This window comes from Salmo salar, chromosome ssa20, assembly GCF_905237065.1.
Source record: "Salmo salar chromosome ssa20, Ssal_v3.1, whole genome shotgun sequence".
NCBI lineage: Eukaryota > Metazoa > Chordata > Actinopteri > Salmoniformes > Salmonidae > Salmo > Salmo salar.
This window is the reverse complement of record NC_059461.1, coordinates 48,000,861-48,023,449: the sequence shown is the minus strand read 5'-3', so window position 1 is coordinate 48,023,449 and position 22,589 is coordinate 48,000,861. Positions and strand designations below refer to the sequence as shown.

At 43.5% G+C, this 22,589-nt stretch overlaps 2 protein-coding genes across 7 annotated transcripts; both read right to left on the bottom strand.

Annotated features, from left to right (window-relative positions):
* Nucleotides 1-346: 346 nt before the first annotated feature.
* cssa20h19orf47 (chromosome ssa20 C19orf47 homolog) lies at nucleotides 347-8,281 on the bottom strand. 4 transcript variants are annotated; one of them, XM_045703512.1, is made up of 10 exons: nucleotides 8,206-8,281; nucleotides 6,925-7,012; nucleotides 5,130-5,244; nucleotides 4,793-4,874; nucleotides 3,018-3,143; nucleotides 2,675-2,821; nucleotides 2,330-2,403; nucleotides 1,793-2,227; nucleotides 1,509-1,578; nucleotides 347-898 (listed from the first exon to the last, which is right to left on the bottom strand). In XM_045703512.1, exons 1-9 carry the CDS (start codon nucleotides 8,222-8,224, stop codon nucleotides 1,540-1,542), a joined length of 1,125 nt encoding a protein of 374 aa, XP_045559468.1. In that variant the 5' UTR covers nucleotides 8,225-8,281; the 3' UTR covers nucleotides 347-898; nucleotides 1,509-1,539. The 4 variants fall into 4 exon arrangements, 3 of the variants coding, with proteins under 3 accessions (XP_045559468.1, XP_045559467.1, XP_045559469.1); XR_006760951.1 differs by having other exon boundaries at nucleotides 1,509-2,227; XM_045703511.1 differs by lacking the exon at nucleotides 347-898 and having other exon boundaries at nucleotides 1,226-2,227.
* A 2,740-nt stretch (nucleotides 8,282-11,021) lies between these two features.
* Nucleotides 11,022-19,412, bottom strand: LOC106612490 (FBJ murine osteosarcoma viral oncogene homolog B). Of its 3 annotated transcripts, XM_045703510.1 has the most exons (6): nucleotides 19,103-19,412; nucleotides 18,704-18,882; nucleotides 16,527-16,907; nucleotides 16,226-16,333; nucleotides 15,392-15,835; nucleotides 11,022-12,802 (listed from the first exon to the last, which is right to left on the bottom strand). In XM_045703510.1, the coding sequence occupies exons 1-6, from the start codon at nucleotides 19,164-19,166 to the stop codon at nucleotides 12,749-12,751; spliced, it is 1,230 nt and encodes a 409-aa protein (XP_045559466.1). In that variant the 5' UTR covers nucleotides 19,167-19,412; the 3' UTR covers nucleotides 11,022-12,748. The 3 variants fall into 3 exon arrangements, with proteins under 3 accessions (XP_045559466.1, XP_045559464.1, XP_045559465.1); XM_045703508.1 differs by lacking the exon at nucleotides 11,022-12,802 and having other exon boundaries at nucleotides 14,973-15,835; XM_045703509.1 differs by lacking the exon at nucleotides 11,022-12,802 and having other exon boundaries at nucleotides 14,973-15,835; nucleotides 16,557-16,907.
* Nucleotides 19,413-22,589: the final 3,177 nt, after the last annotated feature.

Sequence of the window (22,589 nt, the reverse complement as noted above, 5' to 3'; positions counted from 1 at the left end):
GATAAATGATCAGCTCAATGTCTATTCCACCGAGAAGCAAAATATTGACTCTGGTCTCACACCTGCAGTTTCAATGATAGGGTATCTCATTAAAAGAGCAAGGTCCAAAGTACAAGAGCACCCCGTAGGACTGAAATCCTGGGGGACGGGACGGCTGCAGTAGCTAGCTCAAAGATGGAAGGAAAATAAATCAGGCGAGACTATTCCCGCCATTTTCTTGTTTATCTTCAAGATCACTTTCTGAAGGCAGGGTGCCTTGTGCCATTACATCTTACAAACGATAAAACCTTGGATGTTGGTTTTTTTTTTGTCATGATTTTCAAAATATATATACAGTGTAGCAAAGTTCCGGTGTGAAGTTTAATAAAAAATAAATAAAAGACACAGTCTCAAAATGACATTGAGTTGGGTGAACACCTGCTAAGTATTGTATCAACATCAAGGGGACATTACATATCAGTTCCTATACCATGCTGAATTATGACAAACCAGGGGCTTATAGAGGAAAGCACATTACACATTTAGATAGAAAGGGTATGGTGCAGAACTAACATGCTTCTCTTGTTAGTCAACTAAAGCGTCATGTGAGCTCTATACGTTACATTTCTACGTACTGAATAAGCCCCGGGAAAAACCTCACAATAAAATCTACTTCCAGGTCAAGGGTGGGTAACTTCCTTTTCCGTGAACAGACAACTCAGAATCTCTTGGCTTTCAAGCAGGTACACAACCAGAGGTTCAATGTGGTGGTGGAGCCTTCAAAAGGTAGGCATCATCAAGCAATATGCATTTACACATTTCTACAAATACAGTTCATATAAAATGAGGTGATGAGATGCTCTTGCTTGTGGGTTGAGAGGTTCATTGATGTGCTGTTTGCCAGTTGCTGTTGTCCAGTCTAGGGCCAGAGTTACAGCATTAAAGTCTTAGCAGTGGACTGTACTTCTCCTGTACCAGGTAGTCACAGTGAGTGCTTACGTGATATGGTGAATAACGTTACATCGTGCATTCCAACAATCCATTTTATCACTTAGCCAGCTTCACTCCGTAAAGCCTAAAATACAGACCTGTTTTGTGCTAACATTCCAACCCTTGTACTCTGTGTCATATAACCAACATAGCATGACAAGGAGTGGAATGTTAGCACAAACAGGTCTCTGTTGGTACCCTGGTTAGCTCTTTATGTGATGTTATCAACATGTCACAATAACTAGCCTTCTGGGGGGGGGGGTTACGGATGGCATCCCCAACTGGAGGGATATGAGGTCAAGAGGCCACTGTGTTGGTGCCATGCCATAACAATAGTATAAAACAACACCACTAAAAGCTGGAGATGGGTACAGAAGGTTTAATCTCCTTGTTTGGCAGAGGGAGAGGAACAGCAGCGTGGAGAAAATGCAGAGTTTGAGTACCGCCCCATGCATGGCACTCTTTCGTCTGTATGTGTCTAACCTAAAAATGTAGTTAGCTCGGATGGGTCAATTTATGCCTATAGAAACTAAACTTACCTTTCAAAACCCGATGCAACATCCAAAATGTTCATTCACCCAGGCCGATTGCAGTGGTCGTCTCAAACCTCTATAAAGGTTGGATATAATAACACAATGCTTTTCATGACTCCAACACGTAGGGGGAATAATACCAAATAATAAAAAGGTACTGTTTAAGTCTAGACATGACCTGATATGTGTTAGGTTCTCCTGCTGCCTAGTCTCTTAAAGACATTGACTGACCCTATGTCCATCTGAGCCCCAAAACTCTCCCCTCCTCCAGCCCTGGTGCTGCTGCTGACCTTGGGGCTGGCCAGGGCCAGGCCTGGCCGGGCCTTATTTCTGGTGCTGGTCACCCGGCTGTCCTGGGTGTCGGCAGGCGGTGGGGAGGCAGGGGTCTTGCCCAGTCTCTGAAGCACACTGAGCTTGGCAGGGGGGAGGCCATCGGGGGAGGAAGAGGAGGAGGAGGAGGGAGAATCAGTGGGGGGGAGTTTGAATTTCCCTCCCAGGCGGCGGAGGGTGGTGGGGGCCAGCTTGGGGGCCACAGGCTCTTTCTTCTGGGAGGGTGGGAGTCGCTTGAGGACGCCAGCGTACTGTAGGACCGAACCCTCTCTATCACTATCATCCTCTTCCTCCTCCTCCTCCTCTTCCACTCCGTCTACGTCAACCCTTCCTGCAGTTCCCTGCTCCTCCTCCGCTCCGTCTGCTCGGCCCAGACGACTGAACACACCCGTGGCCTGGAGAGAGATGGGCCATGAGAGCAGAGAGGCCATGCCCTGACTAACACTCAACGTCACTCACACAGACACACATGTAGCGTGTCAAAAGAGAGGGCTCACCTTGCTGCTGCCCGTGGTGGTATCTGCCTTGGACTCGGCTCCCAGTCGCTCAAACACAGACATCCGCTTATTCCCTTTTTATAGGTAAGAGAAACAGAGTTAAAAAGATAAATATACTGTCAAACAGAGAATTGAAAGAGACACACAGAAAGAGTGTGATGGTGTGTGTGTGTGGGGGGGGTTCTAGTGAGGGATAGGGGTCATCTTTATCAGGGTAAGAGATAAAGACATTCCAAGACCAATTTCCTTTAGATGCGTCAGTCCATAATATTAGTGGGATGAGCATTAAAGGGCGTTGAATGATTAGTTTCCTTGGTTCGCCGTGGCCAGAAGGTGAGGCCCTACCTTTCTTGGCCTGCTGGGCCAGGATTCGGGCGGTGCGTGCCGTGGTGCCTTTGGGCATGTTGATGATGTACTTGCCTTCCATCTCTGCAGTTACGCGCCGACGCTTCACCGGCAGACCGTTCCCCTCGTCAGCAGGCCGGCACAGCACTGGGAAAAAGAGAGAGAGGATGGAGAGAGAGAGAGGAGGTGGAAAGAGGAAGAGAAGAAAAATAATGAGATATTGTGGGATGGAGACAGAGAGAGTCAGTGTGACATCTATGCTAGGGAGATTTTGCCTCCTGCTATGGCAGATAGAGTGAGAGAAGGCCAGTCCACACAGAGGGTGGAACAGGGGGGTAGCTACCTGCTTTGCCACTCTTGGCCTGTTTGTTGGACACTGTCACAGAGATTGCCCGGTTGTCAGGGTGATGGGCTGGTGTGTTTGGCGGTGAGTCGCGGCTCAAGGCGTTGGCAATCATACGTGTGGCGGCTGCAGAGAAACAGGAGGATTAGAAACATATGGTGAGGATTCTGCTACAGAATGGCTCCCGTGCATTACCCAAGAGGGTAACGCTACTCATTGGCGATGGAAGGGGTGACATCGTCCTACACTGTTAACCTCTTTGGGCTCGGGGGCAGTATTTTCACTTCGGATGAAAAGCGTGCCCAGAGTAAACTGCCTGCTACTCTAAGATATGCATATTATTAGTAGATTTGGATAGAAAACACTCTGACGTTTCTAAAACTGTTTGAATGATGTCTGTGAGTATAACAGAACTCATATGGCAGGCGAAAACCTGAGAAAAATCGAACCAGGAAGTGGGAAATCTGAGGTTTGTAGTTTTTTCAAGTGATTGCCTATCCAAAATACAGTGTAAATTTGGTCAGATTGCACTTCCTAAGGCTTCCACTAGATGTCAACAGTCTTTAGAACGTTGTTTCAGGCTTCTATTGTAAAAGGGGAGCGAATAAGAGCTGTTTCAACCAGTGGTCTGGCTGAAAGCCATGAGTTGTTGATCGCGCACGGCCGTGAGCACGAGCACCGTTCCCTTTCCTTTCTAATGACAAAGGAATTGTCCGGTTGGAATATTATTGAAGATTTATGATAAAAACATCCTAAAGATTGATTCTATACATCGTTTGACATGTTTCTACAAACTGTAATGGAACTTTGACTTTTCATCTGGACTTAGTGCCCGCGCCTTGTGCATTTGGATTAGTGAACTAAACAAGCAAACAAAAAGGAGGTATTTGGACATAAATATGGACTTTATCGAACAAAACAACATTTATTGTGGAACTGGGATTCCTGGGACTGCATTCTGATGAAGATCATCAAAGTGAATATTTATAACGCTATTTCTGACTTGTTGACTCCACAACATGGCGGGTATCTGTATGGCTTGTTTTGGTGGCTGAGCGCTGTACTCAGATTATCGCATGTTGTGCATTCGCTGTAAAGCTTTTTTGAAATCTGACACAGCGGTTGCATTAAGGAGAAGTATATCTTTAATTCTATGTATAACACTTGTATCTTTCATCAACGTTTATGATGAGTATTTCTGTAAATTCATGTGGCTCTCTGCAAAATCACCAGATGTTTTGGAGGCAAAACATTACTGAACATAATGCGCCAATGTAAACTGAGATTTTTGGATATAAATATGAACTTTATCGAACAAAACATACATGTATTGTGTAACATGAAGTCCTATGAGTGCCATCTGATGAAGATCAAAGGTTAGTGATTCATTTTATCTCTATTTCTGCTTTTTGTGACTCCTCTCTTTGGCTGGAAAATGGCTGTATGTTTTTTTGTGACTAGGCGCTGACCTAACATAATCGCATGGTATGCTTTCACCGTAAAGCTTTTTTGAAATCGGACACTGTGGTTGGATTAACAAGAAGTTTATCTTTAAAATGGTGTATAATACTTGTATGTTTGAGGAATTTTTAATTATGAGATTTCTGTTGTTTGAATTTAGCGCCCTGCACTTTCACTGGCTGTTGTCAAATCGATCCCGTTAACGGGATTTGATCCCTAAGAAGTTTTAAGCATGTTGAGAAAGGCGATACCTAAAAAGCAAATCACTGGTATGAAATTCATAACGGTTCATTGTTTTGAATCAAAATACTCACGGGTGTTGGCAGTTCTTCGTAGTTCGGTCTGAACGCTGGACTGTCCTGAGGTTATGGCCTGTGTGGCCATTTTGCACATGTCCTGGAGTGGGGAAGGGGAGGTGGGTGAGAGGCCGCATTGGAGTAACTGCTGTCAGAACAGCATTAAAAACAGCAAGTCTTCTGGCAAAGCACCATATGTCTCTCGCATGACTTGTAGTGCTGCATTGGAGGAAGTGCTCCCAACATGTGCCCGAAAAGCTCTTTAAATGAATGATGCAACGGGAAGTGGTTGTATCTTTCCGCCCATCATTTCTCTAGACTGGTCGATCATGCTCTACACAAGCCTTCTCCTTACCTGTCGGTAGACCTGTTTGGCGTGTTTGAGGATGGAAATAATGTCACCGATGACAGTGATGCCAAGGTCCATCATGATGTCCTTACTGAGGTCCATCAGCATGTTCTTCTGGACCCTGCAGAGAGAGTGAGAGAGAAGGGGGTGGAATTGCGAGAGAAAATAGATATTTCATTCCTACTAATAGAAGAATGGCTGAGAATGTATTCTTAATTAATGGAAATTATTCATGACTTGATACCAAATGTTTTACATTCTATATTTGCATTTGAGTCATTTAGTAGACGCTCTTATCCAGAGTGACTTACAGAAGTGAGTGCATACATTTTCCAGGGATGCAAACTGGTGAGTACCCAAAAAGGTGACACTTTCTTTTTGCACTGAAACATGCAACCAAACAAATCTCTGCTAGGGGGTAAATATAGGTTTGAACTAATTAAACAATGGTGTAACCCATGTGAAATGGCTAGCTAGTTAGCGGGTGCGCGCTAATAGCGTTTCAAACGTCACTCGCTCTGAGACTTGGAGTAGTTGTTACCCTTGCTCTGCATGGGTAACGCTGCTTCGAGGGTGGCTGTTGTCGATGTGTTCCTGGTTCGAGCCCAGGTAGGAGCCAGGAGAGAGATATGGAATATATGAAATATATGAAATACAAATCGTATAGAGAGAAATAGTCCTATAATTCCTATAATAACTACAACCTAAAACTTCTTACCTGGGAATATTGAAGACTCATGTTAAAAGGAACCACCAGCTTTCATATGTTCTCATGTTCTGAGCAAGGAACTTAAACGTTAGCTTTCTTACATGGCACATATTGCACTTTTACTTTCTTCTCCAACACTTTGTTTTTGCATTATTTAAACCAAATTGAACATGTTTCATTATTTATTTGAGGTTAAATTGATTTTATTGATGTATTATATTAAGTTAAAATAAGTGTTCATTCAGTATTGTCGTAATTGTCATTATTACAAAAAAATTATAATAATAATAATAAAAAAACAATTTTTTAAAAACGGCCGATTAAATCGGTATCGGCTTTTTTTTGGGGTCCTCCAATAATCGGTACCGGCGTTGAAAAATCATAATCGGTCGACCTGTACTTCTCACCCCCGTCTCCGTGGTCAGGCTTCTCACCTACCTCTTTGTTATCGTTCTGGGACGCGCTGCTGTAACTGGCGAACTGCCTTTGCAGAGTGCTGAGTGCTTTGCAGAACTGCTGTCTTTCCAGAGTGTGCGCTGATTCTGTAACTAGCAAATTGGTTGTCTCTTCAGTCGTGTGCTGCACTCTGTTATGTGAACGATTGGCTGAGCCTTGGATACAGCCAGTATTGCTCCAAACGCGCATCACTCGTTCGCTTACAGCCAGTAGTGATCCAAAGCCCACCCTGTTTGAATGTTAAATGACGAGACAGAGGCGTTGATGCGAGTGACCAGTCTTGGTCAGTACATTACAACACATCCGGGTATCTCAAGCACACCGGTAAAAACACTGGAGTTGCAGTAATTAACATTTACCAACAGGTGGCATCACTGTGCCATCTTACACCCATAACACACCCCAACTTTTCTCATCAGAATCTACATGATTCATGTAGGTCACATTTTGCATCCCTGATTTTCATATTTCTTCGTTCTGGTTCCACATGGGAATCAAACCCACAACCCTGGCGTTGCAAGTCCCATGCTCTATCAAATGAGCCACACGGGACCAATAATCAAATAAAAATGTCTGACAATCTTTCATTTTGTGGTGAACTGTTCCAGGCCAGGGAGTGAGGACAGCCTTAATTACCTGTTGTCCACAAAAGACACGGCATAGTTGACAGCCAGACCAGCAGGTATCCCAGCATCTTTAAAGAACTGGATCCACTCCGAGGTGGCTGAAAAGACAGAGGGAGGAGCATTAAAAACAGCTCAAGTAGCTGATAAAAAAACAAACACCTTGACTTTAATTGCTTTAGTGTTTAATATAGGTCTTAAAAGATACTTGTACAAAAGTGATGATCTTAAAACGTATTTTGACAAACTTATTTTTCAATGGCAATACTAAAAGCCATAACTTATTGACCTTCGAAGTTAAAATTCAAAGCCATCTGATTAGGCTATATCCATATACAGTGAGCTCCAATGGAAGATGCCAAGTGCAAACCCTGGGGACGGGACAGCATGCTGAAGTCAGACAACACATGCTCGACCAGCCAGCGAGGTGTTATTTATAAAACCATGATGGATCGCCTTGTGGTGACAGCGAAATTCCACTGGGGTTCATAGACTCATTTGATATTGCCAGTGTTTCCACCAGAACGATAATTTTGCCGTCAAAGCGGATCAGTGAGGTGTAAAGGACTTCATTTTACAGTTTCAGGCACAACAAAATAGTTTTTTAATCAAACTGAGTGGTCTCTGGTTAGCTAACTAGAGGGAGACAACAGGCAGCTAAAGTCAGTCCCAACATTAGCTAAAGGGCCTTGGTTGCAGTGTGTTGGCTACTCGTCGCGAACATATAAAATAACTTGCTAACTGAACTAGTTAACCAACCGTTCTGTCTAGGTTTAATTTCACGACGGCCTGCACGAAACAAAGCGACCTTTCGGTAACCGTAGTTGTTAGACTAGCGATCTACCCCTCCATCACGCTAATGTTAGAACGCTAACTGTTACATGTGTAGCTGTGGACTAGCTGACTAGCTACTAGTTGACTTGCTAGCTAGCCAATTTAACAGTAGTTAATGTGAATGAAAATGTAAGGTACGAAGTTGTAGTCAATCTAACTATCAGTCAACTCAGTGGCGCCAATGATAAACTAGTAATCAGTCCCACTTTTGTTTGTGGTAAAAAATGGAACCACAAATAAGAATGATGCATGAGCAATTTTGAATAGCTAGCTAAACGGCTAACGTTAGCTACTACATTCTAGTCGGCACTTGAGACCGACATACAGAAAACAGTATCTTTACATTCCGAAAAATAAACATCCTTAATCAGTATTCTAAGAATAATTGATAACAATTAAATATTTTTGGAGTCTTTTTAAGCGATCTTCCAAGTTATCTGGGCCCTTTTATATCACTCACCTGTTGTTACGGACGCCATGTTCACAGAAGAACAGCTGCATCCAGGAGACAGCTCCGTTCGTGACGTAATTTCCGTTGCGTTTCTGAAGTGGCATATTTTCACCACCAGAGTACAGTGTAAGCCTTCAATCTACTGCCATAAATTGTCGTTCATTTTTTGGAGACATTTCAGTGACATTACATTTTATGACAGAGGAGAGGAATGGGGCCACACCAGTGGAGGCTGGTGGGAGGAACTTTAGGAGGACGGGCTCATTGTAATGGCTGGAATGGAATAAATGGAACAGTATCAAACAGATCAAACATGTGGAGACCACGTTTGATTCCGTTCCATCTATTCCATTCCAGCCTCTACAATTAGCCCATCCTCCTATAGCTCCTCCCACCAGCCTCCACTGGGCCACACACACACACACACACACACACACACACACAAACACAACAAATCACCTTGATAATATGTTGCTGTTTATTGAATGCCATTTTCTCGACAATAAAGATTTGGACGGTAAATATAAACAGTTACGGAGGGGATAGCTCACTCAGCTTTCACACCCTCCGTCAAGTAAAATAAGAGAGAATGGAGGAAAGGAGTTAGAATGGGGTGGACACAGAGAGAGAGAGAAAGAGAGAGAGAGAGAAAGAGAGAGCGAGAGAAAGAAATATGACAGGTGTGCTGTCATAACATCTGGTCCATTTGAAAAAGATAGACAGTACTGTATAATATAATCAGAGGTTAAATTGATTCATTCAGAAACAGATGCAAGAGAAGGTTATTGAGCATTACATTTCATCAATTATGATACTTATTTTATGCATTGAACAAGGACAAGTGTGTAGTTATCAAAGCACCATCATTAGATCGATCACTTGAGTAAAAGTGTTTGTACCACTGATGCAGCACCCTCTCAATATCCTCCAATAACACCCATTTAGTTTTGGGCCTCAGCTGTTACAAATAGTCTCAATGTCTCGAGAAAAAATTCCAGTCAAATTTCTGAGTCCATTTTCATTGGTCACTGCTGATCACAACAATGCAACCGTTGCGTCACAGAAAAAGACAAACATATGTTTACATATACAGTCAGATTTTTTTCTTTTTCTAGAGGAGGCATTCGAGAAAAAGATGAAGGTTCTACGGAAGGAAATAACAGAAATAAGGCATCAAAGGAAAATGCTAAGAAATTGAGTGTTTTGAAATATTTCTTTAAGATTCATATATTTATAATCAAGGTCCATCCCTCAACCTCCACTCAATTAGGTCAAGACCTCTTCGCCCAAACATAGATACAGGGCTATGTGAATGAAAGATCGCAGTACAGTTTATAACGGGTTGAAAATCACAGCAATACATGATCACACTGGACACATAGCGTAGCAGAAAGAGATGAAGTTTTACAGATGATTTGCTACACGTCTATCTCAGACGATATGACTGCTGCATCTCAAAGTTTCAATTTCAATACATAACATCGTAAGTTTGCAACTCAAGGGAAAATAAATCATTTGTCATTTACAAAAATGGTAAAAGACCTCTTGTCTGTTCCAGTCAGTCTTATATCAGGTATTTGTATGAAGGCAAGTTCACTGATACAACAAAGTTACTGAGTTTATTTCATCATTTCTACATGTGTCCATGGCCCATCTCAACTTTGATTGTTAGAAAAGGAACTTCCAAAATGACTTATCCTCTCAGTTCTCTCCCTCAATCTTCCTCTCTCTATTTCTCTGTCTTTACCTTTCGGTCTCTCTGTCTCTCTCTGTCTCTCTCTGTCTTTGTCTGTAGGCCTCCAGTGATGGCGTGAATAAACAAATCACACGAGGGAGGTGGTGTGAAGGCAGTATTGGCCACCAGCCTGGACACTGCAGAAAATGCCATTTCCGGAGATGAGAGAAGGGTAGAAGAGAAGGGGGGTTGACAGTGAGCAAGCATCAGCAGTGCGGACAGACTCTCTCTCTGTGTGTGTGTGGTCTATATAAAGGACACCTTAGATGGTACAGATTAGAAAACGAGATTTATGTGAACTGGACCTCATTTCCTGATCTGTCTAGTGCTGACACAAGTGCGTATTCTTCTTCCTAACCAGGTTTCCAGGGTAAGAGAAAAATGACATAACATTCTCTGAGAGAATGCATGGTTGGGATTCAAGAAATCAATGCGACGCTGTTTAGGGTGTGAAATAAGAAGAATATCATCGGCATGAATATTCAAACATGCTCTCGTTCAGTGGAAGAACCATGGTATTGTTATTTTTGTCCAACTCTGGAGATTCTGTGAGCGCTTTTGATGGAACAGGGCCCATGGACCTCATCACTGATAAGACTTGTTGTAAGTGAACCTGCCAGAACAGGATGTACTATGATAAGGTCATCTGATATACTACAGGTAGCGCCACAAAACCGTTCCGTACATGTGCCATCTATCAGTATAAACCCCTTTCACACATCATCAACAATGCCATGGTAGGTTCATGGAAGGAAATTAAAAAGGCAATGACGTTCGTCATTCGAAAAGGGCATATAAGGCCTGTCCCTTGTCTTACCAGTTGAAGCCTGGCACGTAAGTTATTTTGGAGGGGCCCTCTTTTAAATTCACAACTAAGACTTTAGCCCATCTAATGATAAGCCAAACACTTTTTTTTCTCTATCACACCTCCATTGATATTTCAACAATAACTACTATGAGGTGAATATTTTAAAGAGAGCAACTCTCAAAAAGCTCTCCAAAAATGTCTGTTGATTGAATCACATTATAACTACTTTATTGAACAAGAATGCACACTAGACTCTAACAGACTTCTCAACAAAAACATTCATTTAAAAATTATTTGCATCATTAATACTTTAATATGTATTTTGACATTCAATTCATATTAGCTTCCTCATTTTGGGTCCGAAGGGGACTAAAGTGGTGACATTAAGCTTTGGCGGTGTAGGCATTGGGACTGACCTCACAGAGAAAAACAAACAGGCAAATGTAAAAGCAAAGGCAATAGCACCACCTCAATAATCTCATCATACTGACGAGCTGCAGTACATGCCGTATCACGTGTTAGATATAGTTATCCTAAATAATGTGCTTTATATATAAAACATATGAGCACAGGCAGTGATAATGTGCGTCATATTGAGGGAATGGTTAAGTATGGTAGTTTATTAGAATTCTTTGTTCTTTTAGAAAAATATCCATTTTAAAACCGGCCTCAACAACACCCTCTGTTTCCTCATTGACAAAAATATCCCATTTTTATATTTTCAAACATTCATACTTTACAATCATTGTACGTACACTTAAATATACACATCATCTGAAGGAATATGCATATGCTTTTAAGTATACTTTTGACAAATATTAAAAAATATATAGTGCACATGCCTCTGAAGTTGCCAAACCTAATATAAAAAATCAAATAATAACACAATACAATAATAATAGTAACATTAAGGGGAAAACCTCCCCTGAAAGAACAAAAACGTCCGGCAGCGACAACACAGGTAAGAGCGGAGGACAAAGCAAAAACAAAAAATACATAAAACGTAACAAATGTCACTTGAAAATAAAAGGAACAAATTCACAGGCAAATGAAGAACACATACTCATAAACACCCCCTCCTCTTGTCTCCTCTGTGTGTCCGGCTCTGTATTGTGCTCTAACATCGTGTCAACCTCAATCAAGAAATAAATAAGCGGGGCCAAGTGGCTCAGAGTGGGATACACTCATGATAAATGCACCTCCCACTAGGAGAGGAACAGAGGCCACTCATCCCAATGTTCAGAGGTTGGTTGAATATTCCTTTAAAAGTATATTTTTAAAAACATTAATGGTTCACTTCTGATACCAAATAGACTCATGTCTGACAAATGCTCTTTACCAAAAGGACATACCTCTCAATGTTTTTTTTTCTTCTCATCATAACATTTTCTCTGTCAAAGGTAAGACTTAAAAACAACAACAGAAAATACTTGGTGATAAAGGAGGGGGGAAGAACATTGTACACAATAGTATCAGTAACGAATGGAGGACAATTCAGATGCTTGAACGCGACGGTATGAGTATTTGTGTGGACCCAGGGTGAAGAGACTTTGCAGTATGGCGGTGGTACTATGCCGGTAAGAGGTAACCCATCCACACAGTTGGCAAGAGCTGGATTTTTTTTGGCTTTTTAAAATTCAATTTAGGCTTAAGAGTACAGGGGGCTCATCCTCTGTCTCTGCCAAAGTTTCAGCTCTCCCTCTAGACCTCTACCTCGGCTAAAGCCTCTTCTCTCACTCTCCTGCCGTCCTCATCTCACCAGCACAACACAAGTCTCATTTCATCTCCATCGTTTCAACATCCAACAATGGCTCAGGAGAAGAATGAAAAGAGTGACAACCCTTTTGCATTTGTGTCCATCCTATTTTGTGTCTTTTCAATGTGTGTTTTTTTGCTTTTTTTTTTTTTTAAAAGGTCTACTTTGAGCGAAACACTCCAGGGCTCCTCAGTGGGGGGTGCGTCCGTGTCCATGTGGGGGGACGAGGGGGACGTGTGAGGTGGGCCGGCGCTCAGTCAAGGTCCCAGGGTCTGGAAGGGCTCGGCGTGCTCTCAGGGTTCGAAGACTTCAAAGAGACAGAGAGAGAGAGAGACAGAGGAGAGAAACAAAGATGGAGAGATGGACGAAGAGTAGACGGCAGGATAAAAAGAGAAAGAGCCAAATAGCTGGAGGCTGTGACGCCCTCCCCTTTCCAAGTCACAACTAATGACGAAGAAGCAAGAGGAACCGAGAGGATGAGGAAGGCGGGAGGGGAGAGCAAGAGCTCAGCAGTCTGGCCTCACAAAAGAAGACCCAAACCTAAGTCTTTCTTCCCTATTTCTGCTTGCACAAATACATTCAGCATGAAGAGAGGGATGAAGAAGATGAGAGCAGGAGCAGTGAGAGAGGGATGACCGACAGAGGGAACAAAGGGGAGGATAAGTGTGCTTGTGGGGTCGCAGGTGAGCCTGTTACTATTTACTGTATGCACTGTACGTGCACGTCACAAGACGTTGAAAGATTCATTGTGAATTAAGCCGGGTATGATGTCAGAGAATATTTCACAGATCGACTGACAACTCAGAGCCCAGAGTTTTAGACTCAATTTGAATTCACTTTAAATACTTGATTAGTAATACACTGCTCAAAAAAATAAAGGGAACACTAAAATAACGCATCCTAGATCTGAATGAATGAAATAATCTTATTAAATACTTTTTTCTTTACATAGTTGAATGTGCTGACAACAAAATCACACAAAAATAATCAATGGAAATCCAATTTATCAACCCATGGAGGTCTGGATTTGGAGTCACACTCAAAATTAAAGTGGAAAACCACACTACAGGCTGATCCAACTTTGATGTAATGTTCTTAAAACAAGTCAGAATGAGGCTCAGTAGTGTGTGTGGCCTCCATGTGCCTGTATGACCTCCCTACAACGCCTGGGCATGCTCCTGATGAGGTGGCGGATGGTCTCCTGAGGGATCTCCTCCCAGACCTGGACTAAAGCATCCGCCAACTCCTGGACAGTCTGTGGTGCAACGTGGCGTTGGTGGATGGAGCGAGACATGATGTCCCAGATGTGCTCAATTGGATTCAGGTCTGGGTAACGGGCGGGCCAGTCCATAGCATCAATGCCTTCCTCTTGCAGGAACTGCTGACACACTCCAGCCACATGAGGTCTAGCATTGTCTTGCATTAGGAGGAACCCAGGGCCAACCGCACCAGCATATGGTCTCACAAGGGGTCTGAGGATCTCATCTCGGTACCTAATGGCAGTCAGGCTACCTCTGGCGAGCACATGGAGGGCAAAGAAATGCCACCCCACACCATGACTGACCCACCGCCAAACCGGTCATGCTGGAGGATGTTGCAGGCAGCAGAACGTTCTCCACGGCGTCTCCAGACTCTGTCACGTCTGTCACATGTGCTCAGTGTGAACCTGCTTTCATCTGTGAAGAGCACAGGGCGCCAGTGGCGAATTTGCCAATCTTGGTGTTCCCTGGCAAATGCCAAACGTCCTTCACGGTGTTGGGCTGTAAGCACAACCCCCACCTGTGGACATCGGGCCCTCATACCACCCTCATGGAGTCTGTTTCTGACCGTTTGAGCAGACACATGCACATTTGTGGCCTGCTGGAGGTCATTTTGCAGGGCTCTGGCAGTGCTTCTCCTGCTCCTCCTTGCAGAAAGGCAGAGGTAGCGGTCCTGCTGCTGGGTTGTTGCCCTCCTACGGCCTCCTCCATGTCTCCTGATGTACTGGCCTGTCTCCTGGTAGCGCCTCCATGCTCTGGACACTACGCTGACAGACACAGCAAACCTTCTTGCCCCAGCTCGCATTGATGTGCCATCCTGGATGAGCTGCACTACCTGAGCCACTTGTGTGGGTTGTAGACTCCGTCTCATGCTACCACTAGAGTGAAAGCACCGCCAGCATTCAAAAGTGACCAAAACATCAGCCAGGAAGCATAGGAACTGAGAAGTGGTCTGTGGTTACCACCTGCAGAACCACTCCTTTATTGGGGGTGTCTTGCTAATTGCCTATAATTTCCACCTGTTGTTTATTCCATTTGCACAACAGCATGTGAAATTTATTGTCAATCAGTGTTGCTTCCTAAGTGGACAGTTTGATTTCACAGAAGTGTGATTGACTTGGAGTTACATTGTGTTGTTTAAGTGTTCCCTTTATTTTTTTGAGCAGTATATTTAGTTTCCTCATAAGGACAACGGTGTGCACTAAATGCTATGTGGTCAAACTTTGCTTGATTTCATGTTTACTTGGTCTGAATGTGTGTGAGTTTGTATGGCTCATTATATAATGTATGTTTATCCATGTTGTCGTCTACCGTGAGCAACTGTTTTTTGCCGTGTATAAGTGATTGACATAGGGGCGTGTGTGTGTGTGGTGTGTGTGTCTGTCGGTCAGTCAGAGCGCGAGCAGCGAGGGCGAGTTCAGGGAATCAGAGGACTGCTCGCTGCTGCTGTTTCTCTGGTTAGCGCTGACCCCGCAGGCTCCCTCTGGGTAGCTGAACACAAATGAAGATGTGTATGAAGGGTTGTAGCTGCCAGCGGCCGCGCCATCATGGTGACCACCACCCCCACCGTCGGCCACCAGGCACGGCCCACCCGGCGCAGGCTCGCTTGAGCCATAGAAAGAACTAGAAAACGCTACCTCCTGCATCATCTCCGGCTGCGGTTGAACCTGTTGCTGAACCTGCTGCTGAACCTGCTGCTGAACCTGCTGCTGCTGAACCTGCTGCTGTTGTTGCTGCTGCTGAACCTGCTGCTGAACCTGCTGCTGCTGAACCTGCTGCTGTTGTTGCTGCTGCTGAACCTGCTGCTGTTGATGCTGCGAAGTAGAAGGCTGTGAGGTGTAGGCAGGAGGCCGGTAGAAAGTGTCCTCCACAGTCAAGCCCACGATGGAGACGGGAGCCTGTTGGGGCAGTGGGGGCTGATGCTGGAGCTGTGTGGAGCCTGAGGCCTGCTGCTCCTGGTAGGGGATCTTGCAGCTGGGCTGGTGAGCCACCAGGACAAACTCCAGGCGCTCCTTCTCCTTCTGCAGCTCAGAGATCTCAGCCTCCAGCTCAGACTTCTCCTCCTCCAGGATGTCGGTCTCCTGTGGAGGGAGGGAGGAAAGGCGAGAGATAGAGGGAGAAGAGGGTTAGACTTTACAGCTGTTTGAATTCTATGTCTATGGAGGTGGATGCATGGCTACCTTTCTAGATATAGATAGGCCTACATGTTTCCTCCTTGAAATAGATAGCATAGCCTATGCTAGGACTGGTAAATTAGACTATAACAACTGTAGGCACAATAGACTGTAACAAGCACAATAATCATCTTTGCTCACTTCAACTTCTGTTAATAACCAGCCACTTAAATAACATTGTGTTCCTATTACTCACATACACAGTCATTACCATAAGCCTAGTAATGCAGCGTAACACTCTGTATATAATTATTACCAATCAGTCATTTTGACAGTAAGAACCCCAGCCAAGCTCACCCCTTGCAGTCTGTCAGTGAGTTCGCGCCGGCGGTTTCGGCATTTGGCCGCAGCCATCTTGTTCCTCTCGCGTCGAACACGCCTCTTCTCCTGCTCCTCTGGAGTCAACTGGAGGAAAAGAATGAGAGATTAAAACAAACCCAAACTCTGTCTTTGCCTCTATCTCGCTAGCTTAGAATAACAGATATATAGATGTCTCATCAAACACAGTATCATTAACAAAATGTGGTGAATGTGTTAACTCTTGCTGTCTATCCATTTGACATATAAAGATTGACACACAGGGCATACACACACTTACAAACACACCAACATCTCCATCGTCACTCACAGACTCGTCTCGTACACGGCGACTACGGGTCCTAGACTGGCGGATGGGGCCCGGGGCTGGCCCCGGGGTATCAGAGCCTGCGGGAGTAAAGCCTGAGCCAGAGGAATAACTGGGTCCTGGCAGATCATAAGGGTCTACCAGGGAGACAGACTGGGTCATAGTAGAGGTTCCCGTCCCACTCTGGCCAGAGGCCTGGGACGAGATGAGAGTTGGCTGCACCATCCACTGCAGGTCCTGGCTGCTGGTGATGGCTGTGACTGTGGGCACAAAGGAGCCAGGCATGTCTACTCCTCCACTGCTGCCCCCAGAACCACTGCCTACCCCTTCCCCGCCTCCAGCAGACACACAATCCTGGAATACACAGAGATCAAGGGGTTAGGCATGAACACAGACAGAGAAATGTGATGCTGCTATACAATGCAATGACAACAAGTGACTTACTCTTTAAACATTGCTTTGTGAACTACTTAGATGTTGATTTCCTTGAACATAAGAGGGTAGATATCACAGCAGAAGATTGCATAGCCTTGATGTCCATAAGACACAAACTTTCAGGGTACAGTTTGACGCACCCATTCTAATTACAAGTCATCTATAAACAAACGTTGAATAAAATGCCACCATTGCAAACATTTACCATGTGGATAAGAAGCTGACTGGTATAATGCATTATGATACTGTTATAAATGCATTGTATGTCCCCCTTATAATGTCTTATTATGATCCTAACTTAATAACAACAATCAATTTAAATGTGTTAAAATGTAACACATGTATAACCCTTATAATAACATCATGAAGGCTCATACAAGCTTACAATAAGTAATAAAGCATATCAGGAAATGTCACTCTTATGGAATGATTGAATGCCAGTGAGAGTTGGAGTCTCCCAAAATTCCTGCAGAACAACGTTATAAATAGATCACTGCAAGAATAGATTTAGGTGCCCAAATCTATCCTTGGCTCTCTCTGCTTTAATTAGAACTGAGACGAGCAGTGATGCCATAGTAAACTCGGAAAACATTAATATTCATATCAAAGCGTGTAAGGCGAGGGGGCATGCAGCTTTGAGGAGACCGCCTAAACCAATCAACTCGTTCAAAAAAGTCCCCCCTCCTCCTTCCTCCTCCCCCGTCACACCCCCGGCGTTACCTTAGCAACGCAACGTAACACTCCAAAATAGAACGCATTTACGTCACAGCGAGCCCTGAACTGGGAAGAAGCGAGCAGAGGCGGAGTATTTTTGTGCATACGTAGGAGAGTGCCAAAACGCACTAGCGGTTCTGGGGGGGACAGTGCCCCTGTGAGAACAATTTTGGACCCCCTTGTGGCCCCCCTAAATGTGGAGTATGAAATAATTTTTACATAACTCATTTTTGCTATCGTTTTTTTTTGTTACATCCGTTATTAGACAGTGGCAACGCGGAACATGGTATTTTGCCTGCTAATGCCTGCAATGCAGTGAAGAAAACGACATGACAACAATAACGTCTAATGTAACTGGCCCCTCTAACAGTACAACTGCCCCCCCCCTCAGTTGAAATGGTCTACAACCGCCACTGCCAAAACGTTATCATCCGTTGCGCGGGGCGTTGTAAACTAACCACCAAAGACAGTACACGTTGCTAGTAGCATTGGCAAAGCCTGAGTCAGAGATCATGCCGGCCGGCAAGCCTTTACTACAATAAAATTCAAGTGCCTGTAATTTTCCAGGACTTTAGCAGCATATGTTTAGCATTGTTGATCCGACGTGAAAGGGAAATGTTCTTGCCTTTCCCTATCATAGAACCTATGTAATAACAAGCTTATAATAATGATGATACTCAGGTTGATAAATCCAAACTCTGCATGGTAGAACTCTAATGCGACAAGGTATAACTGCACCAGCGTTTGCAAATGCTACTGAACTGTAGAGCATCATATGAAATAATTCTAAACTTAACCCATATTCCTGGAATACAGCCCACGGCCACATCATCATAAACAACATAAATCAGACTTCATGCATTATTATATAAACATCTGTCAAATGAAATGTTGCCTCAATATTATAATAATAAACTTTCGGAAAGTGTGGGGAAAGGACACATAAACTCCCTTTCTCGAATAATTGCTCAAAGTAAAGACATTTGACTTATTGTACGTACCTGTGAGGCACTGGCTGGCGGGCTCCCGAAGGAGTCCACGGAGGAAAGGTACTGAGACTCAATAGACGGGGACGAACTTCCACGGGAGATGGTATCAAAGTCACCGGGGAACCCTTGGAACATTACCCCGGAGGAGCCGAGTGAGAAACCTACAGTTCCCGGAATGAGTGTGATGTCACCTGCAGTTCGAGCGCACACACATGGGCAAGGGGAGAGAGGGGAGACAGCTGTCAGTTTGCTGTCATTGAAATGCAATCTCATGTATCTAGGATATGGTCAACAGTAAACATGCATAACTAGAAACCTTGCTTTACGTGTGGCCTACATGTCTATCGGAAATAACGTAATAAGAACCGTGTTGCTGCATTATCTAACATTCACGTTAAGAAAGTATTTTACCGTTATTGTGTTCCTTATTGTGCTCCGGTAAGATGCTCTTGGTCTCTTTCCAAAAAAGTTGCATGAAGAAGGCAATCGAGTTCCCCGCTAAGGAAACTGTCCTTACGTTCCGGATTTTAAAAACTCATTGGTCCAATTCAGAGTCCGCTAAAATATGTCCTTTGTCCGTTTTTCCAATGTGCAATTATAGATCCATGTAAAAGTCCACTATGGGTAAACTGATCAGCGATATAGAGTCTCAGCCCACAGAAGCGAGTCTTGTCTTATGAATGAATCCATGGAGTACGAGCGAAGCATTGTAAAGGACACGAAGTCCCGCCTCGGAGTTCCGCTGACGTACGTGCCCATTTATGGGGTTGTGTTTTTGTTTGGTATCCTTGGTAATGACGTTTAGCTAGGGATTCCCTCTCCCACAGAAATGGTACAGCAGACGAGAATAGAAAATGTTACTAACACAGCCACGAAATATTTCTAACCAATAAACAATTTCGGATAGTAAATTTAATGAAGCAACATGTTTTAGTGTGCACTTAGCCAAATGATGTATCGTAAAGCAGATGAAACGATAATCCAAATGCACTTGTTAGTATTTTGGAGGTGTCTGCTCATGTAGACTAATACTTATTTTGTAGATTAAGGAAAAAGCCTACATATTGTAGAGTTAAGCTCCAGATCAAACTTTGAGGGCCAGTTTGGCCCATTGCCTAATGAATTTGTTCATGAATAAGACAGGCAAGATTATTAATGTACAGACTATCTGCCTCGAATACATATCATTCATCATTGCATAGGCCTAAAGTGATAAAGAAATATAGAAATGAATATAGATCTTGCATGTAGGTTAGCAGATATATAGCCTAGTATATACTGTAGGCTATAGCCTAGTGACAATGAAATGGGATATTACTGAAATGACTTCTAAAGGGACATCAATGATAAGAAGGCTATGGGACAGGCAACTTCGTACTGGCACTATTCAAGTCGGCATATTTAGACCGGTTGGCCATTATAAACATATACACATTCCATTGTCAATTTCTTACGCAATTGTGTTGGTTTGACATCGCTCACAAGAGGAAGGAAACGCACCAGGCAAAGAGAGAAAATCCTCTCGGGTAAACTTTCTCACGGACACGCCCTCGGGAGTTCCCTTTCTTGAGGAGGCCGTGGAATCCCTCGTTCTAGAACTGGATCATCTGCTGCTGGGATTTCGACTGGTTTTTTGCGCTGGCAAGTTTGAACGCATTCATTTATTGTTCTTTATCATGGCATCAAATATCATAAATATTAGTTTGTGAGCTGTTATTTTAAACTGAAATGGAGAAGGTCGAGCCAAAGCATGCGAAGCAATAAGCAAGTGTTTTTGGACTTCCATTCGACATGTGTTTGTATGAGTGGAGCATCATCTTCAGGTAACTAATCTATGGACTGTGAGTCTATGCACTCATGGAGAAGATAGCAAGATAGACGATGTGTTATTCATGAGCGTGGTGTGTGAAATGTGCAGAGGGCGTCGCTGATCAATGATTCTGTTGTCAATTTTTTTCCACACAAGTTCCCAGAATAACAACGAGGGGTATTCTTTATTCAAGAGTCTCCAAACGTTTTACCAGAAAATATGTAAACAGATTGAAGCTGAGCGTTCCCGACACGGATAGTGGGCAGTAGTGACTGAAATACACTGTTGTCACTGCAAACATCATCCTCTGTCGAACTGTACAGAAACATTATTGATTTTATTTTATGTAGCCTCCGCCTCTCTTCGTAAAGACGCCAATGGGAATATGGCAGGTGGGAGGAGGTGTGTGAGTGAGTGAGTGTGTGTGTGTGTGTGTGTGTGAGGGGGGGGGGGTAAGATGTCGTAAAATGTCACAGCGGCAGGCATGCTGTAGAATACCTCGGTGTGTAAAATGACTGGGAATAGTGGGGATAACAACAATTAGTCAGCACTACAACGTCACCGATGAGGAACGTTCTGTACTTTGTCGGTGCTCAATCGCGATGAGTAATCCGTACAGATGGTTCATGGTAAACTCTGAGGTCTTAACAATACCACATACATGTACCTAGAGCAGAACGTTTTCTATTATATTAGAGGAAGGTGGTTCATAATCAGGGAAGTTATCAAGAAGATAGGGCTGGAGGGCTATTATTGAGATCAATAGCATACCTTACATTTCACATTCTAATTGCACTGACTGTAACAACGACAACAACTAACTACCATTAAGCTGTTTAAGAAAGGAAAAGGTCGTTGAATTGAAGGATACAGTTAGCATCAAGTGTGGTGGCAGGTAGCCTAGTGGTTAGCGCGTTGGGCCAGTAACCGAAAGGCTTGTAGATCGAATCCCCAGGCTGACAAGGTAAAAATCTGAACATAGGCCGTAAAGACGAATTTTTTCTTTACTGACTTGCCTAGTTAAATAAATGAAAAGCATCTGCCTCAGGCAAACAGCAATTCCCTTGTCATAAACAGACCTGCACTACAAGCTGAGGCTAGCTAGACATAAACAAGAAAAGCCAAGGTGTGTACAGCATCTTTAATAGCGTGCATACATATATAATCAACGAGACTTGTCTATGTTATATAACGGCTAAAACAAGACAACATCGGTTTTACAGACCGACCATGTGCTTACAATCCCTTTTTCACCACAATCCCTTTCTCACCACGTCTGCTGTATGTTTGTACAGCGTTGCGTTGCCTTGGAGATACCGTTCCAACACGCCTGACGTAGAGACGTAGAACTTTTGTCTTTTTTTTGTTTTTGTTGCTTGGCAACCGGTTTCCGCAGTAACCAGTTCTTGAGTGACAGGGCAGGGGCAGAGCCGTAGTTGAGGCAGGAATAACATGGCTGACTGAAATGTAGCTTTTCCTCGAATCCACTCGTTTAACAGCGCATTTTGCGTGTTTTAAAGTTTGTGTTATAGCCCCTGCCATCTCCGTTTACATATAAGTTAATGGTTTTGCGATGCATACATCTAACTTGTAGTCGTGTGAAGCGTCCGGAGATACTAGCTACAACAGCGCAGCATAGCAAGCATTCTAGCTAGCCTAGCTACAGCAAGCTAAATTGTTCCCCTAACTTGCTTTTCAGGAGATTCCTCTTGGTTGCTACTCGTGGCTAATTGGTTTGGTCGGGAATGAATTCTTGCAAAATAGTATACATTTAAATAGTGTACATTGTTCTGCTTAGGAAGTTAACCATTCAGTTGTCATCTGCATCCAATAGTTGTTAATACTCATTTTCATGCAAAAAATATGTTAGGGACATTTCTCCTGCTGCTTGATAGAGATGTGGTGGTTTTGAAGTTCATGCAGAAGTGCAGAATAAAAATCTGCAGAAGTCTACGTGGTGCAAAATTACGACATTGACTGCCACTTATTGCACAATATTATTATCCACCATATGAATACTGCTATACCACACGGTCATGGCTATATTATTTGACTATCATTCATCATTTTCTTAAGCAAATGCCTGAG

Coding starts and splice junctions, on each gene's coding strand:
- cssa20h19orf47 (XM_045703511.1), bottom strand. Junction 5,245..6,924: donor GTGTCTTTTGTGGACAACAG/GTAATTAAGGCT, acceptor CTCTCTCTGCAG/GGTCCAGAAGAACATGCTGA. Junction 3,144..4,792: donor ACGAAGAACTGCCAACACCC/GTGAGTATTTTG, acceptor GTTTCTCTGCAG/CCGCCACACGTATGATTGCC.
- LOC106612490 (XM_045703508.1), bottom strand. CDS start 19,166: ATGCAACTTTTTTGGAAAGAGACCAAGAGCATCTTACCGGAGCACAAT. Junction 18,883..19,102: donor CAATAAGGAACACAATAACG/GTAAAATACTTT, acceptor CTCGAACTGCAG/GTGACATCACACTCATTCCG. Junction 15,836..16,225: donor TCACTGACAGACTGCAAGGG/GTGAGCTTGGCT, acceptor CTCCCTCCACAG/GAGACCGACATCCTGGAGGA.